Raw genomic sequence first — 19,360 nt, forward strand, 5'->3', positions numbered from 1 at the left:
CTGAAATACACTGTTCTCCCTGGCAGAGAACTATTGTTAGAGGAAAAATGGAATGTACGTTAAAAATAGTTCTGAAACTACTGAGGATTAAGGGGTTTATTTGCTACATTTGAATTGACTTACTGTTGTGTTAATAATTAGTCAAATTTGGGGGAAGGAAACATTTCTAGCCACGCTTTTTTTTTTTTTAACCTGATTTATCAAATTCTTTAAGTACTAAATACTGTAAAGAACATGAAGCTGAGAGCAGCGATAGCCAGTGCTTGCAGAAGGACTTTGTGTGCTCAGAGCAGTGAGACAGAAACCCAGCAACAGCAGGAGTCCCCTCAGCACCCTGCAGGCCTGCTGTCCTCAGGGCTTCCAGAAACTGGGTAACACTGTCTCTGTATCCTATAATCTACTTCCAACCTTGAACTCAAATCACAAAGCCAACAGAAGGTGCATCACAAGCCCCTTCGCTTGCCAGGCAAATCCAGCACCGACAGCTTTGCTTACCACCTCTCTCAGCTGGCAGGCAGCAGCCCTGCTGCCCAGAGCACATCAGACCAAGAGCTGCCCAGCTGACAGCTTTTGGCAGGATACCACCTACAAGGAGTTCCCAGCCAAACCTCCTGTTCCCTGTAGAAACAGGCTGTTTCTCTGCTAACCCTTAATTGTTGGGCTTTCTCTGCCTTAAATCCTGCTGGTACCGGTAGGGCAGGTGGGGCTAACTGAGCCAGGGTGGTAGCTTCAGGCCTTCTGGCTCCCACAGCAGCAGGTCGCTGTGCCGTAATTACTGTTGGTTAATAGTGTGTTTGGCAAGCTGCGAACGTTCTGGAAGTTGTTTCCTTCATGCAGTCTTTCCTCTCATTCCTCACCACCCACTGTTCTCCTTGGCAATTGCTAGTTAAGGTGGAAGTTTCTTAAGAAACTGCTTGTTAAAAATTTGGAAATGGTGCTGCATATGCCAGTGGCAATCCTTTTCCCTGGAGAATTAGCAAATGGAGTTGTTCGGTGTCCAGTTGCATTTCTCACATCGTGCTTCCAGCCTTGCATAATTTTTGAGGAACAGTTTAAGATGTTATGTAGCTCATCCTGAGCAAGGCAGGATGCCAGGTAAGAGGGAAGACCAGTTGATATAACTGAAAAGAAAAAGTCAACAGTTTGGGGGCATCAGGTCTGATAGTAACTGCTCTGCATTAAGCTAAAAACCAGCTAGATCATCCGAGAGAAAAACCAGACAATAATTGTGAAATAGAAGAGAGATTAGTGGAGAAGAGGACTATTAGCAAGGGGAGAGGCAATTGAGCGAATATCTCCTGTAGAAAAGAGACCTTGTTCATTACATTATAAAGCATGGATGGATTGTCTTGGGGGTGAATTACAATGAGCCATTAAATAAAAATTTCATTTTTTAATACATGCTAAACTATGGATTTCATTTCCCTTGCTCATCTTTGTGGTCTGCCTTGAAGACTAGTACCATGAAGAGAGAGATGGCTGATCCCTGTGTGAGTGGCACGCCTGCAGGAGATGGGGTGCTCCTGTTCTCTATCAGTTGGCTCTGCAGGTTCATACCAGTACACAGTGGCTGCTGTAGTTTCACCCACATAGCTCCCCTAAGGGCATCAGCTGCACTGACTGAAATGCAGAGTGTTCTAGGAAGTGTGCATGAATCTTATGTCTTGATGGGTTCTCAGGTAGGTGGGTGGTATTTATTATAACCAAAAAGACCTTTTGGTGAGAGAAAAAATAAATTCTTCTATAAACCATCAGTAGATGGAAGAAGGCTGGGGGAACAATTTTCTGAGTTTTCTCAGACTTCATACAAATAATTTTCAGGTTTGACTTCTAGCTGTTCTTCAGTAACAGTTTACTAAAACTTAAAATATAGCAGTGGGCAGGTTTTATTTTACTAAAAATGTCACATTATTTCCTTTAACAGAAGCTGAGTCTTGAATGTTTTCTGATACACAGATTATGTTGGCCTTTTACAGGAGCCTGTATATAAATTCTTGAAAAGAAATGGTTTATGGAAATACTTCTTGAGAGCAGAATTCTGCTTGTCGGAATGTAAGCAGAAGGTAGAAACTTCTACCAACTTAAGTCTCACAGTTAAAAATTATTTAAAGTGATGCTCATTGTGGGGCCAGAGTTGGGTTTCTTGCTGTTGCTTCTTTTGCAGATGTGGCAGTTAACAATAGTAGCAAATATCCAGCTCTGGCACTGAATCCTTATTGCTTGCAGTAAGCTATCTGCTCATAATTTATGTCTTCCATCTAGTCTAGAATATCTGGCACTTCTGCACATAGATAGAATGGAGACAGTATTTTGAAACTGATTTTTTAACAGAAGTTACTTTCCCAGTTCTAGTTACATTAATGCTGCAACCTAGAAATGTTTCATCTCTAAACAGTGACTGGAAGCTGCAATGTAGAGCAGTTTTCATCAGGCAGGTGTTTCTTTGGATTTCAAAGGGACTTTTGCCGAGTAAAGTAAGAAACAGGTACTTGGAGTTTGGGGGTTTTGTTGGTTTGTCTTTATTGTAACAGAAATATGCTATAGCTTTTATTTCACCTTGGACTCATGCTCTATCAGGAAAAAAAATGTTAAAAGAATCATAGAACTGACTCTTACCAAGTTGGACATTTCAGTGCCTGCTCTCATGAAAACTCAGCATTTTTAATGAAAACAAATTCAGTTTTGGTTTCTCTTCTTGGAGACTACATTGTTGAGACACTGGACACTTATTGCCCCAGTCTTCACTACTTGCCTAATAGTTTACCTAATAGTTCATTCCAAGTAAACTATGTTAGGTAAGTGCAGAAAAAAAATTACTTTAAGCAACTTTTCACCTGCTCAATTTCTGTTACTGTCCTGAAGCCTGCATTAGTGATGCTCTAGACTATACTTGGCTGAAAAGGGGCATTTGTCTTGTGGACTAGTAAAGGGGGACCAACATACAGCAGCTGTCAGACCCTTAATCCTCTTTCCAGTTTATCTGCTGCAGCAAAAGTTGCAAGCTGTGATGTACGCCTGGCCTTTTATGCAAGGCACATTTTCTTGAAGGTAGATCTGTTAGTTCCGTTTCTCTTTCATGTCATATTTTCCAAGGCAGTTTAGGAGGTAATCAACACTGTACAGTCTGAGATGTGGTTGCAGCTGTTTTGTGCTAGATTTGATTCAGGGGGAGTGCTGACGATCTGTATTCAATTTGGCAGCCAAACTGAAAATGGTGAGGAAAAGAGTTCTGAACAATGAAAATGAAAAAGGACAATTGTTTGTTGTTTTGCTTTGAGGAAAACCCAAAACTTCACTTAACATTCCCATAATGCAGCAGATGTGGGCTCAAATCCTTTTTTCAAAAGATGTTTGAAGCTAGGCCTCCCACAATGTAGAACACTTTTATGTTTTAAATCAAAAGTAAGTGAAAAAAATACTACAAAAGCATAAAAACATGTAATCCTAGTATTTCTATTTCTTTGTCACTTTCAATTTGACCTCTAGAACTGGGGGTTTTTTTCAAATAAACAATTCACCAATATATTTGCTGAACTCTTGTATGGACGCAGGTTAGCTTATGTGACAGCTGACATGGGAGAGACAAGACTGTGGAGGAATTGGAGCATAATGAAGTGTATGTCTACTTCAGAAACAGTGGAAGGACTAGAGTATATATGTACTTGGAACAGCTGAGTTTATTCTTCCTAGAATTTTCTAAAATGTGCCTGGGAATGGTGTAGTTATAGAAAGATAAAGTCACTTCTATTTTCAAAAAGAGTGTCTGCAAGGATGAGAGACTGCTGTAGCTATAGGCTTTTCTTCTGAACAAAGGTTTGGCTGACCAAATAGTATCCATTGCTTTGTATTCTATCTATTGATAAGTATAGGTGGGATTTCTTGTTTATCTTTTTTGTTGCTATTGAACACGTATCTAATGGTTTCAATGTCTTTTCCCCCCAATAAACCTTTCTTTTTCTGATGATGTGATTGTTGATTGTACTATTTAACCTGCATTCCCTACAATACTTCCTTGCTTTCACATTAAATTAGTTTACAATTGTTTACTCTGGCCTGATTTTGACATTTGCAGGGTCGATTACCTGAATGATCAAAATCCTTTTGAAGCTCAGAGTATTGTTTTCTTTTTTTCCCCCCATGCTTAGAAGACTTGAAGAATTTATAACAGTTATTTATAACACTGGATTTCTAAATTTACATCACATTTTATTTATAATTTTTCAAGATGAAGAAAACTTACTGAACAGTGGTTAACATTGACACTAGAAATAAGAAATGTCACAACTTGTTTTAGTTTAGTTGTTTAGTTTCAGGCTTTATGAATTCCAAAAGAAATAAAATTATTCCAGTAGAATAAATAATGGTAAATATGGAGAGGAAGGATGAACCAAGGGGAAAGTTGGTGCTCTAACACAAAATCCTGCATGGGAGTGGCTGGGGAAGGAGGCTGGAGCAAGGATGGGGAAACTCAAGATGTAAAGCCTGAAACTGCTAGCACTGAGGAACTGGGCTAGGAATTAGATGATGAGGGCTTTGATATGTTATTGAAAGTAAATCCCATTCCTGAACTTTGGCATTGGATCTAAGATTGCTGAATTTAAATGGCCTTTTAATAGCGAGAAATAAAGTGTGGGTTTGTAGTCCTGCATCTAGAAGATGGAAAAGCTACTGCTGCCATCAGTCACTGTGAGATGATGTAACAGAAGTCTGTACTCAGGTCTAAAGGTCGTGGTGTTGCTGAGAACTATCTGAGTTTCTGTATGATGATGCAAATTTCTGCTTTTCCAACTTCTCTTTCCTCTTAACCAGACAAAGGTGCATATATCTGCACATGCAACTAAATTCAGAAGCTAAATTACGCCAAGATTTGGGCTGTCTGGGTAGGTGAATCCACTCCCATCCTGGGGATATAGTCTGTCGTTATATATTAATTTTGTTACTGCTCTCATTTTCATTAAGTAGCCAGCAGAGCTCATCCAGGAATAAAAGCAGGCTTAGTAGAAAGTGTGTGCGTGCACACGTTACTCACCCATAACAATACTGGAAGCTGTACAATGAGTGAGAAACTGGATCCAGGAAAACAAAGTGTGGGAGGTTGAGCATGAGAAATTTATTCTGTGCTTTGCCACGGTGTTTGTGTTTCTTGTTGGCCAAATCACTTAAAAGCAATCCTGTTTGCTAAATACCACGTGGCCTGAATTTGGACTTCTCCTCACTTTTGCAGCTTGTTGTGTGTACCCCAGTTGCTCCAGCGCGGCTCCTTTCCCCGCGCTTAGCACGCACGCTCAACGGCGGGTGTGTCTCGGCTCCCCGCGGAGGTGCGCGCTGCGCGGCGGGCCCGGCGGGCGCACCCTCGCTCCGCGTGTCGCACCTGCCGCCGTCCTGCTCCCCCGCCCGCCGCTCAGCCCCGCTCCCGCCCGGGCCCGCGCACCGGCGCTTGCGGAGCCCGCCGGGGGCGTGTCCCGCCGGAGCCCCGCCCCTGGAGCCGCCCGGCCAATGGCGGAGCGCGGGCGGGGCCGGCAGCGGCGGCGGAGCGCGGGGCTTGCTGAGGGGAGGGCGCTACATGGGCAGCGGGGCGGCCGTGCGAGGGGCCGGCGGCGGCGCGGCTGCTGCCTGCGCTCGGCCACCGCTCTCCGGTAAGCGCCGGCCGTAGGCACCGGGAACGCCGCGGCGGGGCGAGGGGGGGGAGCGTCGCTGGTCGCCGTCGGGAGGAGCCGTGGGCGAGCGTGGGGCAGGGCGCCGGTGAGCCGCCGGGCGAACGGGGGCGGCTGGAGGGGCCCGGCGCCCCCCTCCTAGTGCGAGTCTGGCCCCAGCAACTCCCACCTCCCCGCCCGGCGGTTCCCGGGAGCGGTGCCGGGCGCTTCCCCGCACGCCCACCTCCGCTCTGCCCCGCACCTCTCGCGGCCCCTGCCCCGTACCTGCCGCGGCCCCGGGGCCCGCGCTGCGCGGGGGCTGCCAGCCACGGGGCCCTGCGGTCCGGGGCGGCCGCGGGGCGCCGGGAATGTGCGGAGGGGTCAGGGCGGGGCGCCGACCCCCACCCAGGACACCGGGAACGGCCCTGCCCTCGGCCCGCCAGCGACGTGGCCCCTTTTTTCCTTTCTTTTTTTCTTACTTTTTGTTTTTTCCTCCTTTCTTCCCCTCCCTACTGGGGAAATTGTGCTGGGAGAGCAAATTTTTGAAATATCTGCCGCTTTATTTTTTTTTATCTTTTTTCCGTCGGGACGGGCAATGGCTCGCTGTGAGCCAAAGGAGTCTGGAGGCGTTTATAGCAAAGCTGGTGGATGCTTTTCGTTTTCAAAGCCAGAGTCTCCTGAAGAAATATGAAACACTTCTCAGTAATGAAAGGCATGTGTTCTGGGAGGGAAACTTTCCCCATCTGCCTTGTAACACAGGAGGAACAGACATAAGGGGTAATATTTATGAGGAAAAGGTGCCTCTTGTGCTAAGCTGCTCAGCTTTGGTTTTCTCAAGTTTTTTTCCGTTCAGAAACACTTTGTCATCACTTCCATAGTTTTCAAAGTGTTGGCATTTTTGTACTACTTGTACAAAAAAGGCAACATTTCTAAAATAATACAGCTTTAAAAGCATGGGCTTCCCACTGAAACAGGTCTAAGACATCATGCTACTTAAAAAGTTGACTGTGAAGCTGGCCAGACTTAAAAGAGGCATGTATTTTAAATAATATGAAAATCTTTCTCGATACAAATAGATATCACACTTGTTAAGAGGAGAGAAGGTTATGTGGCTTGTTTTGCCTTAATTGCAAGGTAAAATTGCAAAGTAGCTTTGTAGCCATGAGAATTATATGTGGGAACAGAAGAAACTTACTTAAATACTATGTTTAATGTAAACCTCACTTCAATCTACTTGAGGTGTTTGGAATTACTTAATTATCTGCATTATTTGTATAGTGTCATGAGTGCTCTTACAGGTACTGACTTTAAGCAGTAAACAGAAATTAGAGCAGGTAATTTGTGTTAAATTTTGAAGTTTTCTTCCCCCTCCCCCAGCACACATTCCCTGGAAGGCTTGCAGGTTAATTACAAAAACAACTGCTTTGACCATGTTTCCTCTGATATTTTTAAACTGCAAACAGAAATAAAGCAGAAATAATGGAAAAATAATTGAAGTGCATTAGAGTAATGCCTATTGAAATTCATAGTGGGAGTGTTCAAAGTGCTAAAGGTGCTACTACTTTAGTTGGTCTAACCAAATACAAACATATGCAGGAGAACCCGTTTCAACCTGTATTTTTTAGTTCATAATAACTTTTATTTTTAGGTAAAGTAATTGAATTTGAAGATTTGCTGCAGATGTGTCTGCAACCCACACTAATGTTTTAGCTGTTGTGTTCCAGTTTGGTTTTTGGTTGTTTTTTTTTCCCTGTGGTGTTTATGCTATACTGTAAACAATGAGAATTTCTCCTGGTGTTGAGAGAACAACAGCAGGCGTTGTGGGAGCTGCTGGAAGCATACCTGACTCTGCCACCTGCAGTTTGCTGCTTTGAAATGAATCGCTTAACCTGACATGCCAAAATTTTCAGTAGCTTTCTGGTTTTTTGGTTTTTTTTTCTCCTAAAAGAAAGGAATGCAGGTAGTTGCTTAATTTATACTCCCCCAAATTTGTGCATTTTTATGGTGGAACTTTCTGAGCAGAGCAGTATCATTCAAGATAACTGCACTGAGATTTGCAGATAAACTTTGATACTAAAATATTTGTTCACTCTCTTCACTTTTCTATGTCTTTCTTTTGATTGCCTTTCATATTAGTAGATAACAGGCTGAAAAGCCCAGATAACTTCTTTGAGGATGTTTTCCTTTCCAAGACAAACTGTGATAAGCCATGGTTTTTTGCTTGGCACACTTCACAGAGAAAATTCATCCTATCGGATCAAGGCTGTGTATTGTCTTAAGAGACAGGATGCTGAATATAGCTTGGTGGTTCATGCAAGAAGGGATGTTGATCATAGTCTATCACATCAAGTGTTTTTGCAGTTGTATTCAGTTATAGTAACGTCTCAGGGTAAAGAATAGGTCTTGGTAAATGTACAGAATGCAATTTTTAAGGTTCGCAGAATAAATATTCGTGGAAGAAACTTTTCTCATGAAATAAGCATGCATCACGATTAGCTTTTGAAATAATTTTGGCATGCCATTGATTTTTTTTTTTTTTTTAATGCAACAATCTATCTACTGTACATATTTAAATAACTTCAAATAGTCAAAAGCCTTTATAGTACTCAGTTAGCATTTTTATGTAAAGCAGTATCATCTTGAAAGAAGTTTTGGATCTTGTCAGTACAAAAGTATTGCTTCACATATATTTCTATACTAATCAGCATTTTTCCTTCTCCTCCACCTCCTTCCCCCTCCCCAATTTTTAAGGGTTTCGCCTTTGGCTTGTCCAATGGACATCAAGTGGCAGTGAGTGTTAACTGCGGGAGCTCTACAAGTACAGCGGCTGCTGGGATGTTGCGACAGAACGGCGGCAGTAACAAGCGTGGTTTGGGATTAGCCCGACTGTCTACCTCCAACTTCTTCACCATCTCGAATTCAGGAAATTGGGGAATGGGGCGCAGCACCAAGAGCAGCTCTCTGAGCAGCATTAGCTCCAACTCTGACTGCTATGATAATCCTGTTGTGGATCCAGAATATATCATGCAACTGGTGAATGATGTCAGAAAATTTGCAGATGTGCTACTCTATTTGAAGGAAGCCTTTCTTTCAGAAGGTGTGTCAGTTTTCTTAATTCTTAGATTTTCTGAAACCCTAACTACTCTATTTGTATGTTTTAACTAGTGTTTGCTGTGGTTGTTTCCCCTGCCCTTTACCTTCACCATTTATCCTCCCTTCCTCTTCCCTCCCCACCCCCAGCGTGACGATTACGGGAAGTGATGGTTTTTAGTTTGAGTTCTGTATTTCCTTACCAGAAGAGTGCAATCTGTTTCATAATCGTAACAAGGGAAAATAAGTTCTTAGCAGGCTGTCTAGGCTGATATCTAGGCTGATACTTAAATTTGTGAGACCATCAACCGATCAGTTTTTTAACCACTTGGACGTTTTTTCTAATTCCAAACAGTTCTATTACTATTTTGGTTATATTTCAGTTTTCTAGGCTGGTTTGGTCTTTGAAAGTCTTATACACTAGTAGTTTGAGTTTTAAGGTAGAATATAACTACGCTGTCTTCCTTTGCAAGAGAAGTATTTACCGTCTTCTGCCAGCAGGTGGAAACTGCAAATTTTCTTGCTTGTGAGAGGTGTGCGTTACTGTGTTCCTGTTCCTTTTGGGGAAATAGCATTAGTCCTGTTTTGGTCCTCAGCAGGAAAGCTTTTATCTAAATTTTGTGAGATTAATAGCTGAAATAACAACCAGAGCAGTTTTGTATAAGATGTCCTGAGTGCTGAGCATTTGCAGTCACCTCTGTGTTCAAGTGAGTGTGCCCACAGCTGAAATACTGCTGCTAAAAGGTGTGTGAACAATTCTTAAAAGAGCAATAGTTTGACACCAGTGCCCATGTCGTGTCCTTATAGGTTTTTGCCGAGCACACAGGATGAGCAGTTATTTGTGAGGTTGGGTGTCTGGTGGCTACTGAGAATGAAATGGGCATCCTGTAGGAAAGGACTATTAAAACACTGAAGTATTCCTGTTGCCATGCAGCAAATTAATTACTTGTCAGTTTAAAATTTTGAACTCAGAAGATCCAAAAAAACTAACATGGAAGACAGGAGTTGTCATCTTGTTTTATACTATGGTATAGAATTAATTTGTGAAACAGTGTTGTCCATTTAAAGGATTTATAATTTATAAAGGAAAGATGTTTCTTTTCCACAGTTGGGAGTGTTTTTTGATCTTTGTCCCCATAATATAGAGAGCGCCATAATGCTGGCCTTGCTTACTGCTGGCTGGAGACAACCTCCTAGAAGCTGCATAGCTTGGTTTGCATTTTCTGATGTTTGGAAATGTTCGCAATTGTCTGTCCAGAAACTAACAAAAACCTTCTAAGGTGGTTGAGCAGACTTCTTGTGCATAAAATTCTGGTTTGTAATGCTTGCCGCTTACCACCAGCCTGAAATTAGTTACATTAATTATTCCAAGATGGAATCAGTTGTGGGGATAGGAAATTAATTTCTTCCTTTTTAGAAGGGTTTCATCAGTGACTGTTTATATTTGCTTGGTAAGCATTCCTAGTCTGCTGTAGGTCTTTCAGCTTCTAACCACTGTTCCCTCAGCTTCTACATCAACTATTAGTTGTTGTATTGCCTCTCTGGCAGATTTGTCTAAACTCCTGATGCACCGTAGCTTCATGCTTGGCCATGTGGCTCCCAACTGTCCCCGTTCTGCTGCTGGGGTCTGCAGTGGTTGGCAGCTGATTGCCAAGTGTGCCTTCAGTGTCATGCTGACTGATGCTTGTATTCCCTGTTTGTGGTACCTGAGCTGTCATGGAAGAGCCCAGCAATTTTTCACCCATGGTTCACTTAACATTCATCTGATGTAGTGAACCAATCTTGGATGAAAAATCTTAAGAGATTTTGGGCTATAACATGTGTTTGTGTCTAAACTAGAACGTAAGTGCCTTGGGATTACAGACTTGAACTGTGTTTTGTTATGGTACCAATGCAAGTAGATTTGTAACATGAAGAATAAGTTGAAGTCTCTTGAGGGGAGTACTAGGTAAATGAAATGTTCCATAGATTCCAAGGCTACTTCTCTTTGCATTCCTTATGCTAACATGATTTAATTTCTTACAGTAGTCTCATTGTCATAATGCTGAATAAATTTTTGATACCTTTCATTCAACAAAGGGAAACCCAAACCAACAACCAACCAACCAAAACAGCAAACCAAAACACTCTGAATGTAACTGTAGAGTTTAAAAGTTTGACAGATGTTTGGACATGAGGGAGCTGCAGTTGTCTCTTGTCTTGAGTGAAATACTGTGTGTTTCATACCTTTAGGTTCTTGCTGTCCCTTAGGCCTTGTACTCATTGGATGTAACATTCTGTTATAAATGCTCTGATCTGAGGCATAAGATCAAGATACTTTACTGTTGTTTTCATTAAAGGAGAGCTCTGGGCATTTTTTTGAACCTATGTCAATAAATCCAGTGCTGTTTCACAAATCTTGTATTTAATTCTACTTGACAGGCTGGAACTGTAGTGGTGGTTAGTGCAACTGACTGCATCAGTCTCTTGGTCCAGTCTTCAGCTCAATTTCCAGATCAGCAAGATTGTCATGTGGCTAGTACTAGTAAGGACAGTTGTTATTGTGTTTTTGTGTTTGAACTGAAAGATTGTCTTCAGTTGTAGCATTTGTACTTTATGAAGTCAGAGATAATTGAAATTTATTGAGAACACTCAAAATAAGTCAATCTTCTTTCTTATAAGAAGAAAATGAAAAAAATTCCCTAGCAATCCCTGCCTGGAAGGCTGGATTTGAGAGTGTATGTTGAATTAATACTTAGAAGACTCAGATAATTTCCTGTAATTTGTGCTATTCTTAGTGCTGTTCATTTGACTGTTCAGTTTTATTGATGGCATTCTGTTTTTCTAATGTGCCCCAGGTTTACTTCTTTCTGTTCTAATGTAAATCTGGAGTACAAACTGTTAAGACATAATGGCTTGAAAGCTGGTGAGTTTTCTCTGTGTTTTCTCTATGCTTTTTGAGTTCCAACAATAACATTTCAGCTATCGGCTCAGAGTGTGAGAAACTTTTATTGTTGCTTTCAACTTACACCCCTCTTTGAAAAGGTAGGACACACAGGGAAATACAGTCTAAAGGCTGGAGCCAATCTGTGGTTTTCAGAGTAGTGGCACTCAAGATGAGAAGTAACTTCCTATGGTAAAAGCGGTTTTAGGAACTGAGAAGTTGTTTGCTTCCCATGGAGACCTGCTGAGGGCTTAAAAACCTGACTATAGTACTGAAAATATTAAAGATTTTGGAGTGTGTGAGTTATATTTAAGGTGAATCTGGTAACTTGAAGAGGTTAGTTCTTGTCCCAAACATGCAGGACCTAACTCTTACAAACTTGTATTAGAGAATCAACCAGTTCAAAAGCAATATTGCTTATTGCATTGATATGCAAAGTTGAGAATCTTTTCAATAGGTATTTATGTATGAGGGTGGTGACTACAGTCCAAGCTTTTACTGCCTATAATAAACTTTATTGTTGCTTTAAGTAAATAATGCTACTGTGTGGTCTTTGCTCAAATGAGATTAATTTTCTCATGCTTAAAAAGACCACACAAAAGAATATTTAGGACACAGTAAAATGTCTCTTAATTATGAACTGAGAGTAAGTATTTCATCTTTCAACAGTACATAGTAGCTTTTGCTTGTATTGCATTAGAAAGGGGGGGAGCATTCCTGTTTCCCTACTCTGAAGGTAGTTAGCTACTAGTTTTGTGACATCTGCTGCTTTTTATTTTTTTTTAAGAAATATAGTATGTACTATAAGGTCTGCCCTTGAGACTGTGAGAAATACTGTGTTTCATTATGAATAGCTCTAAGGGTAAAATTTGCATGTGGTTTAAAAGTGCAGGAGTAATTACATTTTAATATGTAGTCTTCTTGACTGTACTTCAGAATGTATTTTGGAAGTTTTTGCTTGCTTTATCACAAACTTTGAAGTAACCTTCAAAGTGTGATGTTGTGTTCTTCATGTGGGTAATTCTGCATCCTTTTAATGAGCAAAAACTTTCTTCTTCAATTTCATCCGATCTTCAACTAATGTAAATTGTAGTTCATTCTAAAATGTTTGTATACTCTTTTTTCCCAGGTATCTTAGAAATCAGACTAGCAAGATAAAGCTATTATCTTTAATTTCTCTGAGGATCAGAATGTGTCTGATTTTTTAGAGTTTGATAGATTTTTGGGTTTTGTTTATTTTTTTGTTTGTTTGTTTTTGTTGGGGTTTTTTTCTTTGTTTGGTTTGGCTTCTGTTTTTAAACTAAAGCAGAGGCAAAAGTACTGCTGAAACTGGATGGCCTGGTCAGGAATGTTTACATTTTCTTTATAGTAAGACCAATACTTTCAAAAGCATCAGGAATGCTACCTAACTTGAAACCTATCAGGTTGTTATTTTTGAAGGATAAGATACTCACCCCAGTGGGACTATCCTAAAGGTGTCTCAAGGTAAATAGTTTCCTCAAAATGAGGAACTTGTAATCTCTAGTGACTTCAAAACCTTCTTTTAGCACCACGGAGATTGGCGTTAATTACATGCTACACTAAAAGCCAGAAGCCTTTTACTGAATATAGTGCCTGAGGCTCAAAGGTGAGTGATTTCTCTTCAGCCCTTCCTGGCTTGATAATGTATATTGTCCCTATTTTTAGTATGATTAAGGCACTGCAGTATTTTTAGCATTCCATTTTTATTTCTTTATTTTCTTACAGTCTAAAATACTAATGTCCTTTTTTTCTGAGGCAGTGTTCTTTAAAGTCAGTTTGTCCTGTTTTGCTAGGGAAATCTGAAGTTCATTAGTTATTGCAGTGAAGATTACAGATTGAATTTATGATAATATTTAATACTAGGTGTAATTTTGCTGTTTGTTCTTTATTCCAATTTTGATGTTTCTCAGTGAAAGGTGCTGTCTTTGATACACCTTAAACTAGATGTATTTACCTGTCTAATGACACCTCATAATATGAATGCTTGGTAGGTGGGCAAACTGCTCTAAAGGAGGATCTGATAAAGTATTTACTTTTCTTTGCAACAGTTTCTGGAAGCAATGTTTGCGGGAGTTTTTTATATTTGTTTTGCTTTGAGGGCAGTTGGACTGATCTCTTTAGACTTTGTGTGGAAGATTTTGCTGCTTTTCTGCTGGGTAGTGTTTTGTGTGATAAATAACCTTTCACGAGAGAAGGGAAAGTAAAATGTGATCAGGGCAGCTAACTTTTGGGAACTGTGAAAACATAGTGATTATCAAATGTGTAAACAACCTTCTTGTGAATTATTAAATGACCATTGAGAATCATTAGAAAAAGGTAGAGGAATCCATGTAAAGTGTAGCACATTGTCTCTCTTATTCCATGTAGCACAAAAAAAAAGGAAAACGAACTGTCTAGTAGCTAATAAATAATATCACAGAATTAAAAATACTTGAGGATGTTGACAAATAGTCTAAAGTGGAATTTTAATGTTTATTACTTCCAGAATCTGTCAAAGTGTAATATGCTTGCAATATCTGAAGAATGATTCTGTGATTTATTATTAAAATATAGGGTTTTTTTACTTTGTAGCTCTATTCAGACTTGATCCACAAGGAAATAACTGCATGTTTTAAATGCATTTGCCTGTAATGAGATTGTTCATCCTCTTGCTGAACCAGATTAAGTGTTAAAAGGTGAATTCTGACAACTTGTATTTGCTGCTTTGGGTGTTATTGTTCCCATGGCAGAGTTAGCAGAAGTGTCCTTGTGTGCTGCAGTAGCAGGGAAGCTGGGACTAAACCAGGCTGGGGCAGCTGGAAGGAATAAATTCTGACAGTTCTCCTGCTGAAACTGCCTTTTTTTTTTTTCCCCCTTCTCCATCAGCAGCTGAATTGTTGATACAGTTCTGTAACTGCTTAAAATCTACACGATGCATTTAAAACTGCTGTATTCTTACTATAAAGCTTGTTATGTTTGGGGTTTTGTTTTAAACATGCTGATAGTCTATTTCCACAGCAGTTCGCGAAGAAACTTTTGCGTGAGCGGCTGTGATCTCACTGCTTCTTCCTGACACTGGTGGTAGTTCTCTGGTGACTGCATAGCAAGCCAAGTTTTGGGAGCAAATCTGCCTGAAAACTAATCCTAGGAAGAAAGGAGCTAATTTTTAGCCAGGTCAGTTCAATGAGTTGACTGTAAGATTGTGCTGAGTACCAGCAAATAGGGGGAAGGTGGCTGGCAAAGGAACGAGTGGCCAGAGGTTAAAATGGAACAAGACTGTGAAGCTCTAGGCAGAGTTGGTGTGACCCTCCAGTCTGCCATCACAGCATACACTGCTAAAACCTGTACCAATTCTTTTGTCTACATTATTGAATGCTAACTTTGACAGGGGTATATGAAAGGTGAGGTGGTAGTGGGGAGAGCAGCAAGCAGAGAGTGCCCTTTGTAGATGGAAAATTAATCGGTCACCTTAGCACTGTGCTTTTGGTACGCTTGGATTTGACAGTCATCTTTTAAACTTGCCTTTCTGAAACCTGCTTCTTACATGCAAAGTCATATCTGCTTCCAGTCTTTCTGACTGTACACCCTTAGTACACCCTTTCACATACCTCCAAGTAGTAGTCACTGCTAAGTATAAGTTCCGTCAGTCTGAAACTGAAATTGTCCTTTCACAAATCTGAAATAGTCTTTCAAGCTGAAAGTTGTAAAAGATATAAACAAGGATAAGAACAAATTTAATACTGCCTTAATTTTTTTTAAACAAGTAAAATTATTGCTAAGAACTGAAAGGTAGTAGTAGTAGTGATTTTTTTTTTAAGAGCTTCTTCTGGGTGTTTTAATGGCAAAACTTAGAGGAAAAAAATTAGACAGGCTGCTTCTCTTAGTGGAGCTGTAGGACCACAGCAAACCAGAGACCTCCTGGTCATTTTCCCATGCTTCCTTGACTTTCACACCCGTCCTTTTCTGGTCCCTCTCTTGGGCAGAAAGCACTGAGATCCCTGGCCCTGGGTCATGTTCCTGTCCAGCTTCCTCAAACTTGAGAAGTTATGCAAAGAAAGTAGAAATTTGAGGTACAGCCTGGATAAAGGCAAACCCACAGCAATGCAAAAAGAAGTATTTTATAGTCAGTTTATGGGAGGCAAGCATAGCTATGAACCAGGAATTACCCAAGCATAGCTATGAACCATAGGTTTTTCCCAGGACTGTTGCACTTAATCTGGGAGAGTGAACTTTCCACCTTTCTTTTCATTTCGCTCCAGATCATCCCACAGTCTGTTTTGCCCAAGCCTCCTGTTTTCTGTGAGTCTGCTGTCTGCAGGCTTTTGTCAGGGAGTCTTGGGCTTTCAGACGCTGTGACCAGAGCCAGAGGAGCTGGGTATTTTGTTTTGTTTTGCAAGTTTGCAGTGGTAGTGCACTGCTTAATTCATCTGCAGTCATGGAACAATTCTTTGGTTTTCACTATTCTAACAAGAGGAAAAAACCAACCTCCTCTTGAAGTTGAGTTCAAGCAAATCTGTGTTCTTCATAGTCAAAGTGTAAGCTGCCTGTTAAATGCTGGTTGCTAATGCTGGATAGTAAATGCTATTTCTTCAGTTTCAGGGAAGATTGAAGTTATTATTTAACTTAGTGGACTAGGAGATAAGTTTGTGGCTGATAGTACTACCCCTCCCCCAGTTGCATACTCCACATTCCTTCAGAACAAATGTTCACTTGTTGCTATAGTGTCTACGATCAGCAGTCAGGAGGGGGGGTGTCTTGAAGGCCCGTGAGTGTTTAAAATGTAAAACCAACCCTTATGTGCAGTCAGATATTTTTGTTGACTTAAATAATTAGCATATCTTTCTTTAGGAAAACTCTGAACTCTTTATAAGAGAGCACAGGCATTTTTCATTTTTATGTTGCTTTTGAAGTACAAAAAAAAAGGAATACAAGGAAAAACTTCATTCTTCCTCCTTTTCACACTTCTGATGTACAAAAGGAGCTCAAAACACTTAAGGAACCTTAGCTCTTGTGTTAATTAGTATTAGCTTCCCTTTCCATCACAGCAACTAGACTAATAGAACTGAAATTACAAGATCAGCAAGATGAAAGGTCACTAGTGAGGAAGAGGATGAATAGTCATGTTTTCCTATTTGAAAGTAAAGCTAGGCCTTTCAACAACAAAAATTCTTCTAATGTAGTTTGCAGCTGAAGAAGCAGGAACACTTGAACCAAAAAACAATTTGCATCTCTCAAAGAACTCTGTCCTAACATCTGAAAGATAAGATTTGATGCATATCCAGTCTGAGTCTTGTGTTCTAAACAGTAATTCTCATGTACATGTAGGAGTTCTTGTGTTTAAAAACAAAACAAAAACTGCTTCCCATAAATGAGTTTCCCACTCTTGGCAAAATATATTATAGTAGATCCACAAAAATATTCCATTTTCTTATTTTGCTGATGCATCAGTTTATCAAAGTTGCCACATAAAAGAACATCAATACAAATAATTTTTGTATGCCTGACAGCATAGAGTTAACAGCTGTGATTGTCATCTTAATGATCTTGACTTCATGAAGCTTTCATAGACTAAACCATTCATTTTCACAAGTTTTGTTGGAAGTGTTTGTTCTTCCTATTTATGTAGCTAGGTCACAGAACTGAAGCCGACTTGTTTCTTAATTCTGAGCAAATGTTCATCTAATCTGACAGTTTTAGTGATTTGATTTGTTATCTTAGTAATGGATTAGAGTTAGAACAGCATGGCACGGTAGAAGATTTGGTACAGAGCTTGAACCTTGATTTTTGTAGGTGGCTGTTTCCATTTTTTCAGGAAAGTAGGAATTTTATGGGGAGTTACTCCTTTGTCCGCCTAAAATGCCCCTTTTTCTGGAAGACGGAGGTGGCTCATGTAAGGCTGTAGAAAATAGTTGTGTTTGAGTTAAACTTTCATCTTAATGACATTCGTTACAGAACAGTGTAACTGCAAAACCTATGACTTGAGGAATTTTCTTTTGTAGAGGCTATGATTTAGCTGAACAAAGGATTTTTTCCTTTTCACCATTTTTTTCCTCATTTATTGCTTGAATAATTTCTTGGACTAATTTTTAAAAGTATGTAGGAATTCTTACTTGTCAATTACAGTTATTTTTAGTTGATAAACCAGTTTTAATCTTAAGTTAACAAAACTTGCCTCTTCAGTCTTGTTTTCTTTGTCGTGACTGAACTGCTTCAGATATTTAAGCTATTTTAGTTCTATAACATGTTCCCTTTTTCAAATATGTTGATTCTCTCTGCTGTGCATAACTTGGGTTCAGGGCCAACAGGTGGGTGTTGCAGCAGTTCATGATGATGGTACAAGTTCTGTTAGTACTGCTTATCCGTGAGACACAGAATGACCGTGGGATTGTGGATGTTGCTACACATACATGCTAAAGGTAAGGAGAGGTTCTTATTTTGGAAGGAATCGGGTGTTCTTGTAACTCTGGTAATGTCTCAGTACTTTCCCAGTTTTAGAAATCTGCAAGGTGGGAAAGACCTAGTGAGGAAGTTTCAGCAAAGATGCATTAAAAAATGAAAATGAAAAAATAATTGAAAACCTCAATTGCAGGATTGTAGATCAGTAAGTTGCAGGAATTATATTTGTGTGGTGGAATTAAAGCACCTTCATGCCTTTTCAGAAAGAGGCTTTGACATCTTTAGGACTTGGGGCCAGATGTTAGTTTTGTATTTAGCATTTCCAAGTTCTTCTCTAAGTATTAAATTTAAATTTTTACAGTTTATGCAGGTGTGATATTTTTAGGGCTCGGTGTTGTGAGGAAATGTAACATCTCAGTTAATGTTCTACTTTTGGACTACAACTATATTCTTAGCTCTAGTTTTAAGATTGGATGTCACTGAAATAGTTACGGACATGGTATTCCTGAAGCATTAGCTTGAAGACTGCTCAGTGTTCACAAATTCATCTTGCTGTTTTAGTGTTGATAATGGTATGAACGGATTCTTTAGTAGGATGCTTTTCTGTGTAGTTTTTTGTTTGTTTCTCCTGTGGACTTTTTAATTTCATTCATTCATTGTGTACAGGGTATATAAGGTATTTTGTACTACCACAACTACGGAACTAAAAGATCTCTCCAGAAGTTGTCCAGTGCTGACAACAAGGGGGAAGAAAGTGTTTACTGGAATCACTAAACTGGAGGCGCAGAGCAGCGGAAGACTGGTAGCCAAGAAAATGGGCTGTGGTCTCAGCTCACAAGTAGGTTATCCACTCCTGAGAGATGAGCAGTTGAAGGAGGCAGCTTTTTTGAGGGGTAGTTCTATATTCTTTGTGCTGTGTTGAGTAAGCTGCAAGTTGTTTATCTGAAAGCTTAGCAGCATACATGAACTGTGATAGCTGAGTGAAGACAGTTCCTGAAGGCCTTTGAGAAAGTGACTGTGATAAATAGCTTATGCCAGTGGTGAAGAAGGGGAAACTCACAGTATGATTTAGACTGCAGAGTGGTCAGATTAAATGCCTTCTGGTATTCATGGTGAAGCCCTTGTGTTAAGGACGAGCAAACAAATTTAGCAAGCAATGGAGAACTCCTCCTAGCTGCAGATGGCTTCAGATAACGACTAGACATGAGATTTTAGAGACGGTGGCTGCACACTTCATGTGGAAAGAAAGCAATAGGTCTGGAGCATATAAATTTTTAATTTAGCATTGATGCCTAACTTTAGTGATACTAGGGAGAAA

General features: G+C 40.2%; 1 protein-coding gene across 4 annotated transcripts in view; it reads left to right on the forward strand.

Moving 5' to 3' along the window:
• Nucleotides 1-5,560: 5,560 nt before the first annotated feature.
• The window catches only part of ARHGAP29 (Rho GTPase activating protein 29), a 51,639-nt gene continuing 37,839 nt past the window's right edge, over nucleotides 5,561-19,360 (forward strand). For all 4 annotated transcript variants that reach the window (XM_048312831.1, XM_048312832.1, XM_048312833.1 and 1 more), the window contains exons 1-2: nucleotides 5,561-5,636; nucleotides 8,385-8,730. In XM_048312831.1, the coding sequence (XP_048168788.1) occupies nucleotides 8,469-8,730 (262 nt within the window). In that variant the 5' untranslated portion in view covers nucleotides 5,561-5,636; nucleotides 8,385-8,468. The remainder of the gene's footprint in view (nucleotides 5,637-8,384; nucleotides 8,731-19,360) is intronic.

The sequence above is a fragment of the Corvus hawaiiensis genome, chromosome 9 (assembly GCF_020740725.1).
Source record: "Corvus hawaiiensis isolate bCorHaw1 chromosome 9, bCorHaw1.pri.cur, whole genome shotgun sequence".
In the NCBI taxonomy this organism is placed as follows: Eukaryota; Metazoa; Chordata; class Aves; order Passeriformes; family Corvidae; genus Corvus; species Corvus hawaiiensis.